The 23,445-nt window shown below is 42.6% G+C and overlaps 2 protein-coding genes across 2 annotated transcripts in view; one reads left to right on the top strand and one right to left on the bottom strand.

Moving 5' to 3' along the window:
- The window catches only part of Pop1 (POP1 ribonuclease P/MRP subunit), a 40,557-nt gene extending 35,117 nt beyond the window's left edge, over positions 1-5,440 (bottom strand). The window contains exons 1-2 of the mRNA XM_090339124.1: positions 5,377-5,440; positions 1,306-1,449 (exon numbers count right to left, since the gene is read on the bottom strand). Coding sequence (XP_090195250.1) covers positions 1,306-1,447 — 142 coding nt within the window. The 5' untranslated portion in view covers positions 1,448-1,449; positions 5,377-5,440. The remainder of the gene's footprint in view (positions 1-1,305; positions 1,450-5,376) is intronic.
- A 104-nt stretch (positions 5,441-5,544) lies between these two features.
- On the top strand, positions 5,545-22,658 carry Rida (reactive intermediate imine deaminase A). Its single transcript, XM_090339122.1, has 6 exons — positions 5,545-5,708; positions 13,713-13,818; positions 17,748-17,802; positions 18,554-18,622; positions 20,057-20,112; positions 22,185-22,658. Exons 1-6 carry the CDS (start codon positions 5,644-5,646, stop codon positions 22,245-22,247), a joined length of 414 nt encoding a protein of 137 aa, XP_090195248.1. The 5' UTR covers positions 5,545-5,643; the 3' UTR covers positions 22,248-22,658.
- The last annotated feature ends 787 nt before the right edge of the window (positions 22,659-23,445 follow it).

Raw genomic sequence — 23,445 nt, 5'->3', positions numbered from 1 at the left:
TGCGGTTCATGCTTGTAATCCTAACTATTCAGGAGGCTGAGATCTGAGGCTGTGGCTCAAGGGGTAGGGTGGTAAGCTTGAGCTGAAGAGCTCAGGGACAATGCCCAGACCCAATAAGGTAGGATGGTAGCCTTGTGCTGAAGAGCTCAGGGACAGAACTCAGGCCCAGAGTTCATGCCCATGACCCACCCCCAAAAAAAAGTTCTCAAGGACTTTAGGGCCAGGCTGGCTTTGAACATCCATCCTCAGATCTCAGCCTCCTGAGTAGCCAGGATTACAGACATGAGCCATCAATGCCTGGCCGCTAAAATCTACTCAATCGACCTAAAGTTTCCTGTTCTTTAAAGTAGACACCCTGTGTTTGCTCTCTTTCTAAACTGGCTTTTCCTTCTGTAGTGCTAATGAACACTGTCACCTTCCTACCACTTTTTCAAGGTTGAAAACCAGCACACAGCACTAGGCCAGGAGTTTGGCCTAGTGGGAGAGTGCTTGCCTAGCATGCATGAAGACCCCGGTTCAATTCCTTGGTACCACATACATAGAAAAAAAAGCCAGGAATGGTGCCATGGCTCAAATGGTAGAGCTCTAGCCTTGAGAAAGTCCAAGGACAGTGTTTAGGCCCTGAGCTCAAGCTCAGGACTGGCAAAAAAAAAAAGTATAGAAGTATAATCTAGTAAACGCTAAAGTAGGAATAAAATACATCAGATCTAAAGTATATACAGTCACAGTGAAGTATCCAAAGCCTCAGTGAACACTGAATTAGCAAATACTGAAGCTCTGCTCCTAGATCTAGGTAATATCTATCTTATCATCTATACATCTTTCTGCCTCTATCTACAGTACTCATAATCTCATGTACTTATAATTTTAAATCCTAAAAATAACCTATTATGGTAAATTCTATTCCTAAAAGAGAAAGCCAAGGCTGAGGTGTTTCAACCCTAGTAGAGCCAGTGCATCTTGCACCATATTGCACTACTATCTATGGACTCCACACCCCAGCCATCTCTGCAGGACAGCAGACACAGGAAAGCAGCTGGAAACTTCTGCAGACAGCAATCTGAGTATGTTCCTGCTCCCTGCATGTCCAGGAATGATCATCAAAGTTCCACAAGTGCTGATTTGACAGCTACAATAAGCTTCAGTGAGTAAGCAAGTTTATATGTGTAAAATTTAAGAATAATGAGGAGTCTGCTGAATTTGCTTTTATCAGCTCATTGACTACTCATTGGATGACTACCAAAGAGTTGACAAAAAGGCAATCCAATTCAAAAGGAAGTAGCAAAGACACCATGTGCATCTTACCTTGTTGCTGAGCTTGGAAAGGTTTGCCTCTTCCGTTATGGTGCTTTACACCTCTCTGAGCCACAAAGCCAGAGGACAGAGTGACATTGGTGGGCTGGTTTCTCATTTTCTTAGCATGTTTTCTTTCCTTTGCAGTAGACATTTCTGGAAAGGGAATAATATATTTTATACTGTTAGAGAGAACTCTCATTTAAAAGTAATAAGTGCATTAAATATATAACTCCAAGTTTAATTCTTCAGTATAACAAATCTTAATTTACTGTAGGTAGATTGATGATATCAAAATGTTGTTATGATATTAATCTACAGTACACCTTCCTGAAAAGGGGAAATTTCAAGGAAGCCATAAATGGTATTAATACCAAAAACACATTTCAATAGAAAGAATAAGTTTATTAGTGGAATAAGCCTATTGGCATAGTCTAATTTGCACTGCCATGTAATTAAATCATGTGCATATGTTGACACTGCATAAAAGCTATTAGAAGAAAGAAAGTGAGGCATGATTTTTAAAAAATAGTTAAAACATAAACCAGCAAGTACTGGTGGCTCATGCCTGTATTTCTAGCTACTCAGAAGGCTAATATCTGAAAACCATGGTTTGAAGACAGCCTGGGGAGGAAAGTCCATGAGACTCTTATCTCCTATAAACTATGCACAAAAGACAAAAGTAGACCTGTGGCTTAAGTGGTAGAACACTAATCTTGAGAAAGAGAATGTTAGGGATACTCAGGTAAGCCTCAAGACCAGTACAAAAAAAGAAAAAAGCAAGACGCAGTGGCTCACGCCTGTAATCCAAACTATTCAGGAGGTTGATATCTGAGGATCATTGTTCAAAGCCAGTCTAGCACTAAAGTCCATGAGACTCTCATCTCCAATTAATCACCAGAAAACCAGAAGTGGTGCTGTGGTGTGGTGGCATTGAGCTGAACAGTTCAATTACAATGCGTAGGCCCAGAGTTCAAGTCCCATAACTGATCAAAAGAAAAAAAAAAAAACACAGAGGGACAAGGGGTAAATAAGGGTAACACTATTACTCATTAGACACTATGTTAAAAATGAATTATACAACTTGTAGGTAGGGATAGGAAGGAAAAACTGAAAAAGAGGGAGGAAGGGGTAACATAGTCCAGAAAGAAACGTACTGTTTACCTGACTTATGTAACTGTAACTCCTCTTTATTCTTTTCGGGGTTTTCTTGTAGGTCATTGGGCTTGAACTCAACCTGAACGCTGTCCCTGAGCTCTTAATCTCAAGGCTACAGCCCTGCCCTTGAGCCACAGTCCCACTTTCCATTTCTAGAGAGTAATTGGAGATAAGAGTCTCAGGTCCCTTTGTGCCCACGTTGGCTTTGAACCTTGATCCTCAGATCTCAGCCTCCTAAGTAGCTAGGACTACAGGCGTTAGCCACCACCACGCCTGTTAGCCACCGCCACACCCGGCTGTAACTCCTCTTTATATCACCTTTATAATATCAATTTAATTGTTTTTTAATACTTAAAACATTTTATCTGGATTCTTAGGTGAAAAGCAATCTGAATCAACATTTATGATGAAAATTAATTATGGATATGTTCATTTTACCAGTAAAAGGAAGCTACCATTGGTTATGACAGCAATAGGCAATGACTTTGATCTTAAGTAAAAAGGATAAAGGGGTTGGGAGTTTGGCTTAGTGGTAGAGTGCTTGCCTGGCATGCACAAAGACCCAGGTTTGATTCCTCAGTACCACATAAAAAAAAAAGCGGATGTCATTTGAAATATGATATAAAAATCAATGTTAATAAATTCTTTAATTAAAAAAAAAGCTGGAAGTAGTGCTGTGGCTCAAGTGGTAGAGTTCTAGCCTGGAGGAAGACCAAGGACAGTGTTCAGGCCCTGAGTTCAAGCCTAGTACTGGCTGGCCAAAAAAAAAAGGGTCTAGAGAAGCCTGATTTACTCAACAGTTCCCAGCTTGAAAGTAACTAAACTCCATCCTTTGTGGGCTGCTTCCCTTTATGTTTGTTTGTTTGCCAGTCCTGGGGCTTGAACTCAGGGCCTAAACACGGTCCTTGAGCTTTCTCAAGGTTAGAGCTTTACCACTTGAGCCACAGCTTTTTCTTTATGTGTGTGATACCATGAAATTAGACCCAGGGCTTCCTGCAAGCTAGACAAGCACTCTAGTACTAGGCCACACTCCTGGTCCCTGCTGCTTCCCTTTCAAACATCCAGTTTCAAACTACATTAACAATGTTACCATCTAGAGACATTAACTTTTATCAACACATACCCTACAATACATTGTATTGCTCCAAGTGTAACATAAAGAACTAAAAAGTAATTTTTGTGAAACAATACATATGTCTGTATGTAACTATTTCACCACAACTATTCCACATGGCATTATGAAATAGATTTTGAACCTAGGGTGTCAAGTCATATCAACTTAGGGACAAACACAGGCACTGGCACTATTAAATGTTAAGGAGACAGGTCAGAGAAGCCCACAGATCAGCTGAAGGAAAATCTGAAAGGCACTGCATGGAAACACCAGGAGGCAGGGAAATTCTTGATTTTTCTAGTAGTAAATAAATACTAACCTTACATGGCAATATTTAAGCCTTAGCCTTTCCTTCTATCTATGCAGAGAACTACCATCTAGGCAACACCTACAATAACAATGCAATACATGCATGTGTGTTATACTAGGGCCTCAGAGGAAGGGGAAAAAAATGACACAATCTTCCAAGATGGTCAACACTCTCTGGTAATCCACTATTAAAAGATAAAACACTTGGTGAATGACACCTCCTATAACAAAATACTAAATTTTGCAGTACAGCCAAATAGAAATCTTAATGAAAATCTTCTTGTTATCAGAAAGAATACACATTTCAGTTTGCTGGTACTGGGTCGACAGTGATGAAAGAGTATTCAGGAATCCTTGTGAACACAGGAGTAATGACAGAACCAATACAGTAAGGAGGGGACGTAGAACTGCATAGAACCAAATAGTCTGGGGGAAGGCCAGGCGGGAAGGCCTTTTTTCCAGGATGGATTCCTAAACAGTGAGAATGATCTAAAGGTTCTTAAACTTCAAGTAGAAAATCAAAACCTTAGCAGTAGGTGGGACCAAATGAGAGGTAAGAAGATTCAAGAAGATTTGGTGTATGTTCGCGTGTATGTGCTTGAACTCAGGGCCAGGACAATGCCCCTGAGCTTTTATTACTGGAGATAAAAATGTCACTAGGGGCAGGGAGCATGGCCTACCATGCACGAAGACCTGGGTGTGATTCCTCGGTACCACATACACAGAAAAGGCCAGAAGTGGTGCTGTGACTCAAGTGGTAGAGCTCCAGCCTTGAGAAAGTCCAAGGACAGTGCTCAGGCCCTGAGCTCAAGCCCAGGACTGGAAAAAAGAAAAAAGAAAAAAAATCACTAACTTTCCTGCCTGAGCTGGCTGTGATCGCCATCCTCCGCTCTCAGCCTCCCGAGTAGCTAGGATGAGAGCACATCTGGAAGCAGCTCGGCGTCACGGCCCCAGCACCCTGCGTTCAGGCTCAGGACGGCGACGCTGAGGGCAGGCCGGCACGCGCAGCGCGGCGACACGACCTGCACGCACAGGACGGCCACACTCGGCCCAGGCTAACCCCGGGGACGCGCGGCACGTGTCCCACCCAGACTGGACCCAAATCACTCCCTTCCCCTTGGAAATCCGGCGGAGGAGACCCGTACCGCGCGGGGGGCGAACAACGCCCGGGTCCCCGCGTGGTCTCCTCCCGGGCCCGCTTGCTCCTTCAGAGCACAGGATCCCCAGCATGGCCCACGACCCGCCCGGCAGGACAAGGCGGGGAAGACACAGACGCGGGGCCGCGGGGCACCGGGCACAGAACGCTCAGGACCTGCAAGAGCGGCCCGTGGCGCAGCGAGTAGGAAGAGGTCGGCGTTCCGAGGACCCGGGGATGCGCAGGGGAAGCCGGCCGGGACGCGGGCCACCTAGCAGGGAACTGCCCATGCACTCACGTCCACCCGGGGTCCCCTCCCACCCGGAGATTCCCGAACCCTAGCGAGAAGCGGGGCCCCACGACCTACCGGTCCTGAAGCTTCCTAGGGTCAAAATGACAAGCCTGGGCCACAAGTTCCCTCAGCAGCGGCCGGCGCAGCGACCAAGATGCAAGGCGCATGCGCCCGCGCGGCCTCTTCCTCCGCGTGGCCGGGCGTCACGCGCGGACTACAACTACCAGCATGCCTTGCGGCGCCTAGGCTAGGGACGAGGCTCGCGCTCGTCAGTCTCTGGTGGCGAGCGGGTAGCTAAAAATTCATTCTTCTCCCGGATTGGCCTCCAAAGAAGGTGTAGTCATGTCGTCTCTGATCCGAAAAGTGATCAGCACCGCGAAAGCCCCCGCGCCCGTTGGTGCCTACAGGTAACGGGGCTTGTGGGAGCATTGCCAGCACCCCAGGCGTGCAGGATTGCGGGAGTCCGGACTGGGGGTCGCCCGGGTCGGAGCCCGCGCAAGTGTGTGTCGGGGGGGGAGGGGGGGGAGTCTTCAGACGACGCGTCCACGCGGGAGGAAACTGAGTCTGGAGAGAGCTTCCCCCTCCGCCCCTTCCACACAACACACTCCTTCAGAGACCCCCCGCGAGTGGGAGCCCCGAGGGCCCGGAGCGTGCGCCCCACGACTGTGCCCGGGCTTTGGAGCCAGGACCCGGGAGTGCGGTTTAGTCCCATCTGTTTCTGAGTTTAGGTAACATAGACATAAAAATTTAAAACCATTCTATAGACATAATATTTTTTAAAAAAAAACACACACATTTTTTTAAAGGGTGCCTTCCATATCAACCATTTCGGGGTTTTTACCATAAAGTCAGGTAGCCATCTAATTCCTGAATTCAGAATTTCTGTATCGCACCTCGCTCTCCTCCCCTCCCCCACAAAAGTCCCGTGTCCATTTCTGCTCTTCCCACCCTCCACCCCTCCCCCGATTCTGGGCTCCTGACAACGTTAACAGATAATAATAAGAATAATAATGGCTGCCTTCACTTTGCATAAAGTTCAGTCCACCTGTCAACAGGTGCTCATCTCATATGGGAACTGCTGGGTTCTTTTGACAAATTTCTAGCAAATACTTGCACGTCTACGCAAATCCTGGGTTTTACAGGTATGCAGATACATGATGATATTTATGAATTCATTGTCCATACTTATTTCCCACTAATAAACCAAATGGAAATCACAACAAAGATAATTTTCTGAGATTTCCATATATATTTATATGTATATGTGTGTGTGTGTGTGTTTGTAGTACTGGGGTTTGAACTCATGACCTCCTGCTCTGCCACACGGATGCAAAGACCCTAGCCCTTTTTGCTTTTTGCCTTTTTCAGTTATTTTTCTCTTTTTGCATAAGTCTGCCTTAGACCTCTATCCTCCTAGCATAGCTAGCTGGGCATAACATGTACCATCACACTTATTTGTTCAAACATGGAGGGGTCCTCACTAGCTTTTTGCCTGGATATGGCCTACCCTTTGGAGAAAGATCCTGAAGGGAATATTTTTATATAGAAAGCCTGATTTTTTTTTTTTTTGCCAGTCCTGGGTCTTGAACTCAGAGCCTGAACACTGTCCTTGGGCTTTCCTCCAGGTTAGCCCTCTACTACTTGAGCCACAGCACCACTTCCAGTTTTTTCTGTATATATGTTATCAAGAAATCGAACCCAGGACTTCATGCATGCTAGGCAAGCACTCTACAATAGGCCACATTCCTGGCCAGGAAACCACTTTACCACTAAGCCACATCTCCAGCCCTGGACTTGGTATTTAAAAATTTGTTTCAGCCAGGCACATGTGGCTCATACCTGTACTCATAGCTACTAAGGAGGCTGAGATCTAAGGATTGTGATTGGAAGCCAAACCAGCAGGAAAGTCCCTTGAGAGTCTCATCTCCAATAAACTACTCAAACAAGCAAACAAATAAACGTAAGTGGCTATGGCTCAGATAACATTAGCCTTGAGCACAAAGGGGCTCACCTCTTTTAGTTTACTTCATCATCTATATGGGTATAATCATAACACTGTCTCATTATTGTGGATTAAATAAGAAAGTGACCCACTAAAAATCAGACTTTAGCAAGGTCCACCTTGTGATGTTTTCTAGTATTCAATATATGAAGTTTCCATTGTTTGCAATGAGGAGGCATAGAATGTTTTTGAGCCTGAAATAACAAAAGACCCCCCCCTTTTTTTTTTGTCAGTCCTCAGGCCTGAACTCAGGGCCTGAGCACTGTCCTTGGGCTTTCCTCAAGGCTAGAGCCTTACCGCTTGAGCTACAGCACCACTTCCAGCTTATTCTGTATATGTGGTACCAAGGAACTCAACTCTGGGGCTTTGTGCATGCTAGGCAAGCACTATACCACTAGGCCAAACTCCTAGCCCATGAGACCCTTTTTTAAAGAAGAGAATTCTGGTAATAATTTAGATAAAAATCATTTTCCTCCTTCTGCCTTAATCCTTCACCCACAACCATTGTAGTGGTAGCAATTTGAGCATTTTTGTTACTTCACAACAAAACTTAACAAGAAACCAAGTGATTACAAAAGACACTGTGTTCTGAAGCTTACTAAAAGAGCTTACACCTCCCTAACCTACTTAGAAATGTTGTGTTCTTTATTCAAGAAAGAAAACGTGACATAATATCCCTGGTTAATTTTTAAAAACATTTGGAAATAAGTTTTTGTACATGGAGTTTGCTTTTTCAACATTTCTGGATCCTCTCCAGAAAGGATTCAGTGTGTTGGGCTTTTTCGGGTCTGGCACTGGGATGGAGCCAGTGTTGTCTCTATTAGCTGTCAGCTCAGCACATTTCAGGAAGTTTCTCGACAGAGCCTTGAGGGATTTCAACACCACAGGCCTATTGCATTGCTTTCTATGTTGCTACCATACCACCCAAATATACAATGCGACATAGATGACGATGTGTGAATAATAAGGTTTGGAAAGTCTTACCTGCCGGGGCCAGCCGGCAGCAAACCAGGGTTCGCAGATTGGGGTTCCTGAAATAGGGGGCAAGGACTAGGAAGAAATAGAAGAGAGACAGACACACCGGGTCTGGGATGTCTGCAGTCCAGGTAAAGACTGCCGCATTTATTTTCCACTCCAGCTTCTTCCCTTCTTGAGACCCAGGGAACTTCCAGGTGTTACATTCATATGGTAAATCTCAGGTCATTTAAACAGAATAAGGCCAGAAAACAATAAGACAATAAAGCCATTGTCTGATGCAAATCAAGGTACAGTTTGATTCCACTCAGGCTCCCAACACTTACCTGCTTTGCTAGAACAATACACTTGTAATTTGTCTTGAATAGTAGGTTCCTTATTCTCAGACGTCACACATCCAAGCTAGGCACCAGTGGCTCATGTATGTAATCCTAGTTATCCATGAAGTTGAGATTTGAGGATCAAACTTCAATGCCAGCCTAGGCAGGAAAGTCCATGAGACTCATCTCCAATAAGCTACCAAGAAGGCTAGAAGTGAAGCATGGCTCAAATGGTAGAACTCTAGCCTTGAGCAGAAAAGTTCAATGACAACACCCAGGCCCTAAGTTCAAGCCTTAGGCCCAGCACAAAAACAAAAGGAAGGAAGGAAAGGAGGGAGGGAAGGACACACACAATGTTTCTTGTGAACCAAGGAAGGCCCAGGTTCGATTCCTCAGTACCACATACATAGAAAAAGCCAGAAGTGATGCTGTGGCTCAAGTGGTGGAGCTGTAGCCTTGAGAAAGTCCAAGGACAGTGCTCTGGCCCTGAGCTCAAGCCCAGGACTGGCTAAAAAAAAAAAAAAAAAAAAAAAAAAAAGAGTACTAGCCTTGAGCAAAAGAAGCTCTGGAACAGCGCCCAGGCTGAGTATAAGCCCCCCAAAAGGCATATATATGTGTGTGTGTGTGTGTATAATATATATATATATTAGCTCTCCTGCTCTGAAGATGCAAGTAGTTTTAGGGCTGTAATGCTTACTTTCTATATTTTAGTAATTGTTTTGCCATCATTAAGTTTTTGATACAGGAGAACACAGGCTTAAACTATTTTTCTAATGTGGAGAGTTAAAAGTAGTTTGTTTGCAAAAGGCCTAAGGCAGATGGCCTATTTTTCACAGAACAGTTAACTGTGTTAGGTAATTGTATGTCTAACCTGAGAAAAGGTTACTAATTAACAAGCTTGGTAGCTCTCTGAGGTCCAAGGTGAAAGCACATGTTGGGAAAACATTCCTAACCTTTTCATTTTCTTTTTAAATGTATATCCTAGGGTTTGAACTCACTGCCTAGGCACTATCCCTTAGCTTTTTGCTCAAGGCTGGTACTCTGCCACATAAAAAATAGCTTCACTCCCATCATTTTGTTCATAATTCAATATAAAAGTTTCATGGACTTTTCCTGCCTTGGATGGCTTCCATTCTCTATCCTCAGATTTTAACCTTCTCAGAAGCTGAAATTACAGGCGTGAGCTGCCAGTACCTGGCTGTAGCCCCCCCACTTTTTTGTTGTTGTTGTTGGTCATAAGACTTAACTCTGGGCCTAGGCACTGTCCCTGAGCTCTTCAGCTCCAGGCTAGCACTCTACCCCTGGAACCACAGCACCACTTCAGGTTTCCTAGTTTTCTAGTGGTTAATTTGGAGATAAGTCTCACTGACTTTTGTGCTTGGGCTGCCTTTGAACCGTGATCCTCAGATCTCAGCATCCTGAGTAGTTAGGATTACAGGCTTGAGCTGCTGGCGCCCAGTGGCTCTAGCCTTTTAATTTTAAAGTTTCATTGTGGTATACTACATATGAAAATAAAATCTTTGGCCATATTTGCCCCCTTCTCTTACTCTTTCTTACCTTTCTAACTTCCTCCTTTTTAAATAGTCTCTTTTTTTCTTGCCAGTCCTGGGGCTTGAACTCAGGACCTGGGCACTGTCCCTGAGCTTCTTTTGCTCAAGGTTTACACTCTACCACTTGAGTCACAGTGCCACTTCTGGCTTTTTTATGTGGTACTGAGCTTCATGCATGCTAGGCGAACACTACCACCAAGCTACCTTCCCAGCCCTTTAAATAGTCTTTAAAGGGTTTAATTATTATATTAACATACATGCACATAAAGAAAGTTTTTGAATTCTGTTACTATTTCAGCTTTCTAAACCACATATTATGACCCCAACAGGTCCCACTGAGAAAGGTTATTGACAGACAAAATTGTTGATGCTCTTCAATAATTAGAGAACAAAACATAAAGACATACTTATAGCATGCCTGCTATGTGCAAGGAATCACCTAGACTCTGCTGCAGACACTTGGTAAGATATTCTCCCTATCCTCAAGGAGCTTAGAGTCTCAGATATCCTTAGAGGGTAGGAACAGAACTAACTGTGACCCAACACAAGATCTTTTACTTTGCCATAGAAAGGCTGGAGCCAGGTGTACTTGTGAAAGCCTGTTACCCTAGCTACAGAAGATACCTATTTGAGCCAGCCCCAGGCAAAAGTGAGACATATCTGAAAAACATGACAAAAAAGGGGGGACACAGCTTAAGCAAGCACAAGGCCCCAAATTGAAGCCCCAGTACAACTCACACACACACACCCCTCTCCAAAAGGACTTTTTTTTTTTCCATCTTTTATTGGCTCTTCAAGAAGCAATGGCGTCTCTGAAAATTGTGCTTTTTTGATGCCTGTTCTGGGGCTTGAATTTAGTGGCTGGCGCATTATCCCTAAACTCTTGGTGCTCAAGGCGTAGTGCTCTATCACTTGAGCCACAACTCCACTTTCAGCTTTTTTTTTTTTGGTGCTTAACTGAGTATAACATATGAGGAAACCATCTCACAGGACCACATGGAAACAGGACAAAAGGAGAACTATAAGGAAGTTTATTAGGTGCCATCTTGCCCTGGTGGGGGTGTGTGTGCAGAAATCTGTGCCCATCCAGATAGATGGGGGCTAGTGGTGGGAGGCCAGGTGGGGGGAGAGGATTGGTGGGCAGAGAGTGTGAGTGCCCACCTATTCTGGGGAGCTAGAGAGAGAGTTGGCTTACAAACTGCCTGGGAAATGCAGTGGAAGAGGCTGAGGGCCTGAAGTGGCAGGAATATTAACCTAACAGCCTTACAGACTTTTCTGCCCAGGAGACTGTGAGCCTCCCAGTTCAGCCTCCTGAGTAACTAAGATTACAGGAAAAAGTCACCAGCCTGACTAATAAGGTTTTGTTTTGTTTTTTTAAGTATCCCTGGCATTTTTTGTTTAATCCCAACTGAATTAGGACATTTTGCTTATTAAAATAATCACCTGTTTTAAGTGAAGACGTCTTTAAATTTTGGTAAATGTATAGGGAATGTGCATTCTTGCAGAACTATTTGTGTTCATTCCACACCCTGGCCCCACACAGCCAGTCTACTTTTTAGTACTACTATTTTGTCTTTTCTCAAATTTCATATATGTAAAAGCAGTCAGTATATAATCTCTGATTCTCAATAGACTTGATTTTTGCTTTCTTTTGTTATGGAGAATGATGTAAAAATTCATGTAAGGTCCTTTTTTTTTTTTTTTTTTTTTTTTTTGCCAGTCCTGGGCTTGAGCTCAGGGCCTGAGCACTGTCCTTGGACTTTCTCAAGGCTAGAGCTCTACCACTTGAGCCTCAGCACCACTTCTGGCTTTTTTCTATGTATGTGGTACCGAGGAATCGAACCCGGGTCTTCATGCATGCTAGGCAAGCACTTTAACCACTAGGCCAAACTCCCAAAGCTTATGTAAGGTCCTTTAAAAAAAAAAATCTTTGTGGTAGAATTGAGAATTGAACTCGGGGCCTTGTGTTGCTAAGCAGAAGGTCTGCTACTTGATCCATGCCTCCAACCCTATGTAAGGTGTTTGGACATACGATTTCATTTCTTTTCTTTTAGATAATTGCCGGGGTTAGGGGAGTGAGGGGACTGCTAGGCAGTGTGTTTAAGTTTTGGGTGGGGGGAGGTTGAGGGTTTTTTTTGCCAGTCCTGGGCTTGAGCTCAGGGCCTGCGTCCTGTCCTTGGACTTTCTCAAGGCTAGAGCTCTACCACTTGAGCCTCAGCACCACTTCTGGCTTTTTTTCTATGTATGTGGTGCCGAGGAATGGATCCTGGGTCTTGGTGCATGCTAGGCAAGCACTCTACCACTAAGCCAAACTCCCAGCCTGTGTTTAAGTTTTTAGGAAACAATAATTTTCCAAGGTGCTGTGCCATGTTGCATTCCTAGCAATATTGGAGGATTTGAGTTGCTCTACATCTGTGGCAGTATCTGTTATTATTAGTGGCCTAGTGCTCTCTTCAGGTTTTGTTTTGTGTATCTCTAATGGCTGTTATGTACTGTTTAGTTCTTTGCTTTTAGATACACAAAGGGAGACCAATGGTGCTAGACAAATGGTGTTCGCATAATTTGCATCTATTTTGTTGGTTTGTATATCTTCATATTATTAAGCCATGAGATTTGGTGTGGGGTTTTTTTGTTGTTTTTCTTGTTTTTGTTTTTGCCAATTCTTGGGTTTGAACTCAGGGCCGGGGCACTTCCTTGGACACTTTTTGCTCAAGGCTCGTGCTCTGCCACTTGAGACACAGCTCAGTTTCTGGCTTTTTCTGTGTATATATATGTACCGAGAAATTACCCCCAGGGCTTCATGCATGCTAGGCAAGCACACTACCCCTAGGCTACGCTCCTAGCACCTGTGATTGATTTAAAAAAAAAAAAAAAAAAAAAAAAAAAACGAGGAATGGGATTTGAGCCACAGCACCACTTCTAGCTATTTCTGTGTATGTGGTACAGAAGAATCTAACCCAGGGCTTTGTGCATGATAGGCAAGCACTCTGCCAAGAAGACACGCTCCTGGCATGAGTTTTATTTATTTATTTTGCCAGTCCTCCTGGGGCTTGAACTCTGGGCCTGAGCACTGTCCTTGGGCTTTCTTGAGGCTACCACTCTACCACTTGAGCCACCACACTACTTCCAGCTTTTTCTATGAGAAAATCAAACCCCAGTTTTCATGCATGCTAGGCAAGCACTCTACCATTAGGCCAAACTTCTGCTCCCCCATGAGTTTTTTATGTAGTCTGGATCCAATTTCCTTTTTCTTTTTTTTTAATTTTATTTTTTTGTCAGTCATGGGGCTTGAACTCTGGGCCTAGATGCTGTTCCTGAGCTCTTCAGCTCAAGTGCCACTTCCTGGATCCAATTTCTTTATTAGACATGTTTGCCAGTATTTGCTCCCAACCTGTCTTGTCTTTCCTGTCTACTTGTTGATGAACATTTTTCATTTAATGAAGATAGATTTATAATTTTACATTGTACAAGTTGTGCTTTTTAGGACATCAGATCACTCTTTTGATGTTGGATTTTATAGTGTGTTTATATCTTGTATATACCCTGGCATTTTGTTCATTGCAGTCAAGCTGTGTTAGTCGACCGGACCGTGTACATTTCAGGACAGGTTGGCCTGGATCCTTCAAGTGGAAAGCTTGTGCCAGGAGGGGTGGTGGAAGAAATGAAACAAGTAAGTCCTAATCCATATTTGAAGTTCCCTTTTCTTCTGATTTTTCATTTCTTTTTTTTCTTTTTTTCTCTTTTCCATTTTTTTCTTTTTTTGACATTCCTGGGGCTTGAACCTTGGGGCCTTGGCACTGTCCTTAGTTTTTTTTTTTCACTCAATGCTAGTGTTTTACTACTTGAGCCACAGCAGCACTTCCAGCTTTATCTGTATACATGGTACTAAGGAATTGAACCTGGAAAAACACTCTACCACTAGGCTACACTCCCAGATTCTTCTGCTTTTTCATATCAGGGGGTATTAAAGAGCCACTTGCCTGATGTTAAAGAGCTTAACAGATCAATGCTTTTTATACTGTTTGATTTAAGACAGTTTTTTTATTGGAAAGAGTTGGAGCTGTGATAACTCATTTGCTAACCAAAGAGAAGGAGGAAGAGAAATATTTCAGCTCCTTATCACTAAGGTGACTTTAAGCCTGAATTATCAAAATCAAATGACATGATATCACTTCCATGTAGACTGGGAAATTTTCTTTTCAGGCCACTGACCTTTGTTTCCGTCTACTACTAGTACAGAATTTGTTAGTAAGAGAAAAATATCAAAGCTTTAAATGTAACCTTTTTTTTTTCATAAATAATGGGGGCTGGGGATGTAGCTCAGCAGAATGTTTCAAAACATGTACAAGACTGGGTTAGATTCCTCCGTACCACATACACAGAAAAAGCTAGAAGTGGTGCTGTGGCTCAAATCCCATTCCTCGTTTTTAAAAAAAAAAAAAAATCAATCACAGGGGCTAGGAGCGTAGCCTAGGGGTAGTGTGCTTGCCTAGCATGCATGAAGCCCTAGGGGTAATTTCTCGGTACATATATATATACACAGCTCAAAGCTAGCACTCTAGCATTTTATTTATTTTTTTGTTTTTGTTTTGCAAGTCCTGGGGCATGAACTCAGGGCCTGAGCACTGTCCTGGACTTTCTCAAGGCTAGCACTCTACCACTTGAGCCACAAGCACCACTTCCGGCTTTTCTATGTATGTGGTACCAAGGAATTGAACTTGGGTCTTCCTGCTCTACCACTAGGCCAAACTCCGGGCCCAGCACTCTACCACTTTGATACACAGCACCACTTCTGGTGGCTGATTAGAGATAAAGAGTAGTGTCACAGGGGCCAGGAGTTTGGCCTAGTGGTACAGTGCTTGCCTAGCATGCACGAAGACCCTGGTTCGATTCCTCTGTACCACATACATAGCAAAAAGCCGGAAGTGGTGCTGAGGCTCAAGTGGTAGAGTACTAGCCTTGAGAAAGTCCAAGGAGAGTGCTCAGGCCCTGAGCCCAAGCCCAGGACTGGCAAAAAAAAAAAAAAAAATCAAGACTGCAGAACAGCATACACAGTATGCTACCACATGTGTGAGTCTGTGCTGAAGAATGGACAGGTTTGGCAGGCATACACCCTGACATTGTATCTAGATGGACATAGTAGGAACTAGTGGTGAATGAGCAATGGAGAAGGAGGGAATAGTCAGGAATAGTCGGGAATGAGGGAGAGGACCTTTCTTTTTTTTTTTTTTTTTTTTTTTTGCCAGTCCTGGGCTTGAGCTCAGGGCCTGAGCACTGTCCTTGGATTTTCTCAAGGCTAGAGCTCTACCACTTGAGCCTCAGCACCACTTCCGGCTTTTTTCTATGTATGTGGTACCAAGGAATCAAACCCGGGCCTTCGTGCATGCTAGGCAAGCACTTTAACCACTAGGCCAAACTTCCAGCCCAAGGGAGAGAACCTTTCAATGTATATGCCTAGGGATTTTTTTTTTAACCTTAACATGAAGTGCATATTTAGAAGATTTTATTTAACTTAAAAATATAATAGCATAGTATCACAAATAAAGTAGAGGGGGTGTCAAATGTTTCCATTTATAAGTTAAGTTTAAGGTAAAAATGAAACTGTTGTTTTTCTAGAAACCAGAGTGTCAAATATATACATAACTCACTCAGGTTTTTTTTGTTTGGTTGGTTGTTTTATGCTGGTACTGAGGCTTGAATACAGGGCTTAGGTTCTTTGCAGTCTCTTAGCTTTCTCTGCTCATGGCCAGTGCTCTACCACTTGTGCTTTTTTTTTTTTTTGCCAGTCCTGGGCTTGCAGTCACAGCCTGAGCGCTGTCCTTGGGCTTTCTCAAGGCTAGAACTCTACCACGTGAGCCACAGCACCACTTCTGGCTTTTCTATGTATGTGGTACCAAGGAATCAAACCCAGGTCTTCGTGCATGCTAGGCAAGCACTCTACCACTAGGCCAAACTCCTGGCCCCACTTTCAGCTTTTTGAAAATTCCTTGGAGATAAGCATCTCATGGACTTTCCTTCTCTTGCTGGGTTCAAACCATAATCCTCAAATCTCAGCCTCCTCAGTAGCTAAGCTTATAGGCCTGCACCAGCTAGCTCACTCGATATTTAAGAAAAAGGAAAAGAAATGGTTGACATTATGGTTTGTTTTCTGTTTTTGTTTTTTGCCAATTCTAGGGCTTGAACTCAGGGCTTGGGCGCTGTCCTTGAACTCTTTTTGCTCAAGGGTAGCGCTCTGCCACTTGAGCCACTGCGCCACTTCCATTTTTTTCTGTGTATATGGTTCCAAGGAATGAAACCCAGGGCTTCATGTATGTGAGGTGAGCACTCTACCACTAGGCTATGCTCTGGCCCCTCATGTGTTGTTTTAAAAACAATATTACATAGATTAATATATATCTATGACATACAAACCCTCAGCCTAATTTTAATTACGTTCTAAAATCTAAGTGCCAGTGATTATAGAGATTCCCTTCTTGAATACTTGTTTGTTAAACACGTCATTTGAAATATGATATAAAAATCAATGTTAATAAATTCTTTAATAAATAAATAAAAAAAATAAAATACACCTGTTAGGCTGGGCATTGGGGGCTTGTTCCTGTAATCCTATTTAGGAGGCTAAAATCTGAAGATCATTGTTTTTTATTTGTTTGCTTTTTTGGTTTGTCTGTTTGTTTTGTTTTTTTGCCAGTCCTGGGGCTAGAACTCAGGGCCTGAGCACTGTCCTTGAACTTTCTCAAAGCTAGAGCCACTTGAGCCACCACACCACTTCCAACTTTTTTTGTGTGTGTGGTACGGAGGAATCAAACCTGAGCCTTCTGCATGGTAGGCAAGCACTCTACCATTAGGCCAAACTCCTGGCCCATGAAATACTCTTTTTTTTTTTGGCCTGGGCTTGAGCTCAGGGCCTGAGCACTATGCTTGGCTTTCTCAATGATAGAGCTCTATCACTTGAGCCACAGCACCACTTCCAGCTTTTTCTGTGTATGTGGTAGGGAGGAATCAAACCTGGGTCTTTGTGCATGCTAGGCAAGTGCTCTACTACTAGGCCAAACACCCTGCCTGATGATCAAAGTTTGAAGCCAGCCCAGCTGGGAAAGTCTAGGAGATTCTTATCTCCAGTAGCTACCAAAAAAACTAGAAGTGGAGCTGTAGCTCAAGTAGTAGAACACTAGACTTGAGCACAAAAACTCAGAGACAGCGCCCAGGCCTTGAGTTCAAGCCACAGGACTAGCAAATACATTTTGATACTTATTGTCTTATCCTTGAATTGATACAGAGTGGCGAGTCCAGAGGTTATTTCTGTGTCCATTTTATGAATATTGACTGGAAAAAATGATACACCATAGACATGTAGAAGGCCCATGGTTTCAGTCTTCTTACTCACAAAAGGAAACAACTGAGTTTTGAAAATAAAGTCATTCCATCAAAGGAAAACCAAGAAACAACTGACTGTTATAAAAACATTCTCAAAAGAGTAATGGAAATGTTCTGTAACATAAGCTATTTAAGGAGTTCTAGAAGAAGGCATTTGATAGAATATGATTAGAATTTAATTAAAGCTTTGATATAACATCAGTGCCTTTCTGTGGTTCTCAGGCTCTTAAAAACATGGGCGAAATTCTGAAAGCTGCAGACTGTGACTTCACCAATGGTGAGCAACTGTTAATTTCTTTTTTTGGGACTTGAACTCTGGGCCTAAGCTCTTCGGCTCAAGGCTACTGCCCCTACCTTTGAGCCACAGCAACACTTCCAGTTTTCTGGTGGTTAATTGGAGATAAGAATCTCATGTTCTGGGCCGGGAGTTTGGCCTAGTGGTTAAAGTGCTTGCCTAGCACGCACGAAGACCTGGGTTCGATTCCTCGTTACCACATACATAGAAAAAAGCCAGAAGTGGTGCTGAGGCTCAAGTGGTAGAGCTCTAGCCTTGAGAAAATCCAAGGACAGTGCTCAGGCCCTAAGCTCAAGCCCAGGACTGGCAAAAAAAAAAAAAAGAATCTCATGTTCTGTAGTGCCGAGGCTGGCTTTGAACCATGATCCTCCGATCTCAGGCTCCTGAGTAGCTAGGATTACAGGTGTGAGCCAGCACACCTGGCTTCACTGTTAATTTCTGTGTCTTCTGCAAGTTTTCTTGTTGGTATGGGAGAGGGTTTGTTTTTTTTAGCCAGTCTTGGGGACTGAACTCAGGACCCAAGCACTATCCTTGGGCTTTCCTGAAGGGAGTTCTACCACTTGAGCCACAGCACCACTTCCAGGTTTTTCTATGTATGTGGTACCAAAGGAATGCATGCTAGGCAAGCATTCTTACCACAGGCCAAACTCCCAGCCCTATTTTATTATTTTTTGTTTGTAAGTTATGTTTGGAGTCAAACTAAATGGCTAAACCTAATGTATATATCTTCTAGTGGTAAAAGCAACTGTCTTCCTGGCTGACATAAATGACTTTGGTACTGTCAATGAAATCTACAAACAATGTAAGTAATTTCTAATTCCTATTTTAAAGAGAAATGACTCTGTCCATTGTTAATTGAAAGCAACAGAAAGCCAGGCATGGTGGCACTTACCTGTAATCCCAACAATTGGAAGGCCACGGCTGGAGGATCAAGAGCATTTAAGGCTAGCCTGGGCTAAAGTATGAAACCCTGTCTCAAAAAAAGAAAAGAAAAGCAAGCGGAAGGAGCTGCTAAAGAAATGCCTTCTGGGGCCGGGAATTTGGCCTAGTGGTAGAGTGCTTGCCTAGCATGCATGAAGACCTGGGTTCTATTCCTCAGTACCACGTACATAGAAAAAAAGCTGGAAGTGGTGCTGAGGCTCAAGTGGTAGAGCTCTAACCTTGAGAAAGTCCAAGGACAATGCTCAGGCCCTGAGCTCAAGCCCAGGACTGGCAAAAAAGAAAAAACAAAAAAAGAAATGCCTTCTTGTCCTAAAATAATACCCTGATTGGAAACATGCAGTATACTTTATTGAATTTTCTAAAATAATATATTAAACCCCTTATAAATCTGTTTCCTAAAACTTTTGTCTTTTTTTTTTTTTTTTGGTCAGTCCTAGAACTTGAACTCTGGGCCTGGGCACTGTCTTTGAGCTTCTTTTACTCAAGGATAGTACTCTACCACTTGAGAAATAGCGCCACTTCTGGCTTATTCTTGTATGTGTTACTGAGGAATCCAACCCAGGGCTTCATACATGCTAGGCAAGGACTTTACCACTAAGCCACATTTAAGCCCTAAAGCTTAAATTTATTATTCTTTTTTAGGCTTTTTAAGCCCTATTAAAAAAAGTTTTTTTTTTATACCTAAGTGTGCTTACTATTGCAGTGATATTATTGCAGTAGCCATAATCTTTTCTCTGGCTGAGTCAGAGTCAGATGACATTATTGTACCTCAGTTTCCCCATATGCAAATTGAGACTAATGCACTTCCTTATTGGGCTAACTTTTAGGACCATTTGGAAAGATTCACTGAGCACTGATACTAGCATGTTGTGAGCAGAGTAACTGCAGCTTCTCTGTCATTGTGACCATAGAGAGGAAAACAGGTGTTCCTTTCACCTGGTGGGATGCACAAAGCAAAAATGATGTATTCTCTCCTGGGAAGACCAAAGTTAGTGAGAAAGAACAAATCAAACTTGCTGAATGTAGGGAGCTGTTGTAGATGACGGGTTTATAAATAATAAGATTTATAACAGAGTATGTTTTCTGCCCTTTTTTTCTCCAGAAACCTAAAATAATTTAAAAAGTACCAAGTATCATAAGAATCATATAGCAAAATATGTTATCAAACAAATCTGAATGTGAACCTCTACTCTGAAATGGTCATTGTATTGAGAACTGACTAGTCCATGAAGGGTTCATAGTGTTAAATGGGAATACAAGACACAAAACTAAAATAAAGTTGTTTTAAATTCAGTTTTCAAGAGTAATTTTCCGGCTCGAGCTGCCTACCAGGTTGCTGCCTTACCCATAGTAAGTACACATTAAAATGGCTAACTACCATTTTGTTTGTTTGTTTGTTTTGCCAATCCTGGGGCTTGAACTCAGAGCCTGGGCACTGTTCCTGAGTTTCTTTTGTTGTTGTTGTTGGTCTCAGTGCTTGAACTCTAGGTCTGGGTGCTATCCCTGAGCTCTTTAGCTCAAGACTATCACTCTACCACTTGAGCCACAGCGCTCCTTCTGACTTTTTACATTTTCTGGCTTTTCAATGCATGTTAGGCAAGCAAGCACTCTACCACTAAGACACATTCCCAGCACTAAGTACCATTTTAAATGGCTGCATTACTTTCAGAATATAAGAAACTAAGCACTGTGATAGGAAATTTATAAACTTGAAAGGAGCCAGGTGGCATGGCTCATGTCTGAAATTCCTTCTGACAAGCTGAGATCAGGAGGACTGAGATTGGAGGTCACCCCAAGCAAAAGTCAAAGAGACTCCATCTCGAAGGAAGAAACTGGGGGCGGCAGTCCAAGCTTATGATCTCAGATATGGTGGGAAGTGTAAAGTAAGAGGATCACCATCCAGGCAGAGGCCTAGACAAAAATAAATAAATAAGACCCTATTAGAATAATCAGTGCAAAAAATAGGGGAGGTGTGTCTTAGCTATAGAGCCTAACAAATGTGAGACCCGAAGTTCCAACCCAAGAACCAGCAAAAAATAAATATATACCTAAATAAAGGAAAAGATACAGTCCCAATTTCCTGGGATGTTAAGGTCTAAAAGTAAACACTTATATTACATGCATAGGGGAAAAAAAGAAATCTTATAAAGCAATGCATGAAGTTAATAGAATCAGAATGCTTAAACTATGAGAAAATGTACAAAAGCAGCAGCATTATTATAATATTCCTTAAGAAATTTGAGCCAGCCTTTTTTTTTTTAATTCTGCAATAAAAGTTTCACTTAGCCACTGGAAAATACTCCCTAAACCCATTGTATATGCACTTCATCATTCCAGGCTGGGTGTTTGAATCTCACTAGACCTCCTAATGCATTTTTTTCTGCTTATAAAGAAGCAGTTCCTATCGGCTTCCACTTGTCACTTCCCACCTGAGCTTAGCATGTTTACTGCTTTAATTAGTTGTTCCTTGGAATGATCATTAACATCAAACTTACTCAGGGATTGGATATAGTAGAAGGAGCTCAAAACCTGGAATTGTAAGACATGCTTTGAGGGCCGGGAGTTTGGCCTAGTGCAGAGGGCATGACTAGCAGGCTGGAAGACCTGAATTGGACTCCCTGGCACCACATACTTAGAAAAAAAGCCGGAAGTAGTGCTGTGGCTCAAGTGGTAGAGCAGTAGCCTTAAGGAAAGCCCAAGAACAGTGTTCAGGCCCTGAGTTCAGTCCCCAGGATTGACCAAAAAAAAAGACATGCTTTGAACCTGTGCTAGTTACCTTTGTGTATCATTTTGTGAGACAGGAGACCATTTAGCCTAATAGGCTGCTGTGAAAAATCAAATGAGCCCATCGATCTGCCATGGTAATCTGGACTGTTGTAGTTGCTTCTTCGTGTGTGTGTGTGGGTGTGTGGGTGTGGGTGTGTACGTGCGCGCACATGCTAATACTAGAGCTTGAAGTCAGGGCTTGAGTGCTCTTCCTGAGCTTTTGTGCTCAAGGACAGCACTCTACCACTTGAGGCACAGCTCCACTTCTAGCTCTTTTGAGACGTGAAAGTCTCATAAACTTTCCTGCATAGCTTTCACTTAATCCTCAGAGCTCAGCCTCCTGACTAGCAAGGATTACAAGCATGGACTACCAGTGTCCAGCTCTGATGTAGCTTCATAGTGCATTTTCTCTATCCCTCCCCTTTCTGGAAAATGAATGCTGTTAGTTGTATGTGTTTTAGCAGGTAGTTGCTCTTTATTGTTTTTCAGTAGTAGTTAATTGAAGATAAGAGCTCACAGACTTTCCTGCCATGGCTGGCTTCAAATCTGTCTCCTGTTTAACAAGGGTTACAGTCTTGAGCCACCAGTACCCAGTTTTAGCTCTCTTAATGTATACAGAATGACTGAAATATTCTTTCTGGGTTTTTTTTTTACAGGGGGCTCGTGTTGAAATTGAAGCTATAGCTGTCCAAGGGCCGTTCACGACAGCTTCGCTATAAGTGGTCTCAGTGTACTTTATTCAGGAATTTTCATCATATTGTTAATATATTAATTTTTGTGAATGGATATCAGAAAATGTAACCAAAATATCTGGTTATTATGGAAATGCCATATCATAGGAAAGATTAGATAAAGAAGATGATGAAGTTACTCATCCTATAAATTACACTTCTATATACTCAGATGGCTAATTACAAGTATACAGAGAGACACTAATTACATAGCTATTCAAATAGCAAAAGAAAAGAAAAGATGTTATTCACTTAATGATAGAAATATGCATCTTAGATATGTGGTGAATAAAATTGAAGTATTCAAACTTGAATGGTACAGGTAAAGAAGAAGGAAGTGGACCAAATGTTTATATGAATAATGTTTTTCTAATGAAAATAAATAAGCATGTAATCTCCCATGGTGTAATTTTGCTTATTTTCTACAGTTTTAATTTATACTTGAAAGTATATTACCTAAGAAGAGGAAAGGAGAAACCATGAAGATAAATTGCAACTATTCCATCTTGCATTGCCCATCTTTACTTACAGATGTATTTGGGTTATACAGGTTATATGTACTCACTTTGTTCATTTTCTAAAGTCTTTTGTGTTTGTTTGTCGTGTTGTCCAGGCTGTCATCAAATGCCTGAGCTAAAGCAGTCTTTAGCCCCAACCTCTGAGCAGCTGGGACTACAGGTGCTCACCATATACCTGGCTCTCAAGTTTTTCCTCAGTTTTAGACAGTATTATCTCATTATAGAATAAACACATACAGAATTATATAGATTTAAAAAGAGGGCCGGGAGTTTGGCTTAGTGGTAGAGTGCTTGCCTAGCAAGCACGAAGACCCAGATTCGATTCCCAGCCACCACATATATAGAAAAGGCTGGAAGCGGTGCTGTGGCTCAAATGGTAGAGCTCTAGCCTTGAGAAAGCCCAAAGACAGTGTTCAGGCCCTGAGTTCAGTCCCCATGACTGGCAAAAACAAAAACCAAAAAAAACCAAGGAAATGAATTCCACTCACCTCTGTGAAAAGATCACTCTGATATAGTTGGATCTTGAACATATCCCGAAGACACCCCCCCCCCAACTATTGAGAGATAGAGTGGAAAGAAGTTAGTCATAAGCATGTGACTTTGAAGAGATGGTGAGTCCCCAGTCTCTCTTTTGCTTCTAGAGCAGCATAATATATGCACCTTCCTCT

Source organism: Megascapheus bottae, chromosome 9 (assembly GCF_031878675.1).
Source record: "Megascapheus bottae isolate mThoBot1 chromosome 9, mThoBot2.hap1, whole genome shotgun sequence".
Lineage (NCBI taxonomy): Eukaryota > Metazoa > Chordata > Mammalia > Rodentia > Geomyidae > Megascapheus > Megascapheus bottae.
Note: the sequence above shows the minus strand (reverse complement) of the source record. Positions and strands in the feature narration are given on the sequence as shown.

What these genes read in the sequence shown, in the direction of transcription:
- Rida (XM_090339122.1), top strand. Translation starts at nt 5,644, where the DNA reads ATGTCGTCTCTGATCCGAAAAGTGATCAGCACCGCGAAAGCCCCCGCG. An exon ending in AGACTGTGACTTCACCAATG is followed by an intron (nt 17,803 to 18,553) that starts GTGAGCAACTGT and finishes TATATCTTCTAG; the next exon opens with TGGTAAAAGCAACTGTCTTC. An exon ending in AGGTTGCTGCCTTACCCATA is followed by an intron (nt 20,113 to 22,184) that starts GTAAGTACACAT and finishes TTTTTTTTACAG; the next exon opens with GGGGCTCGTGTTGAAATTGA.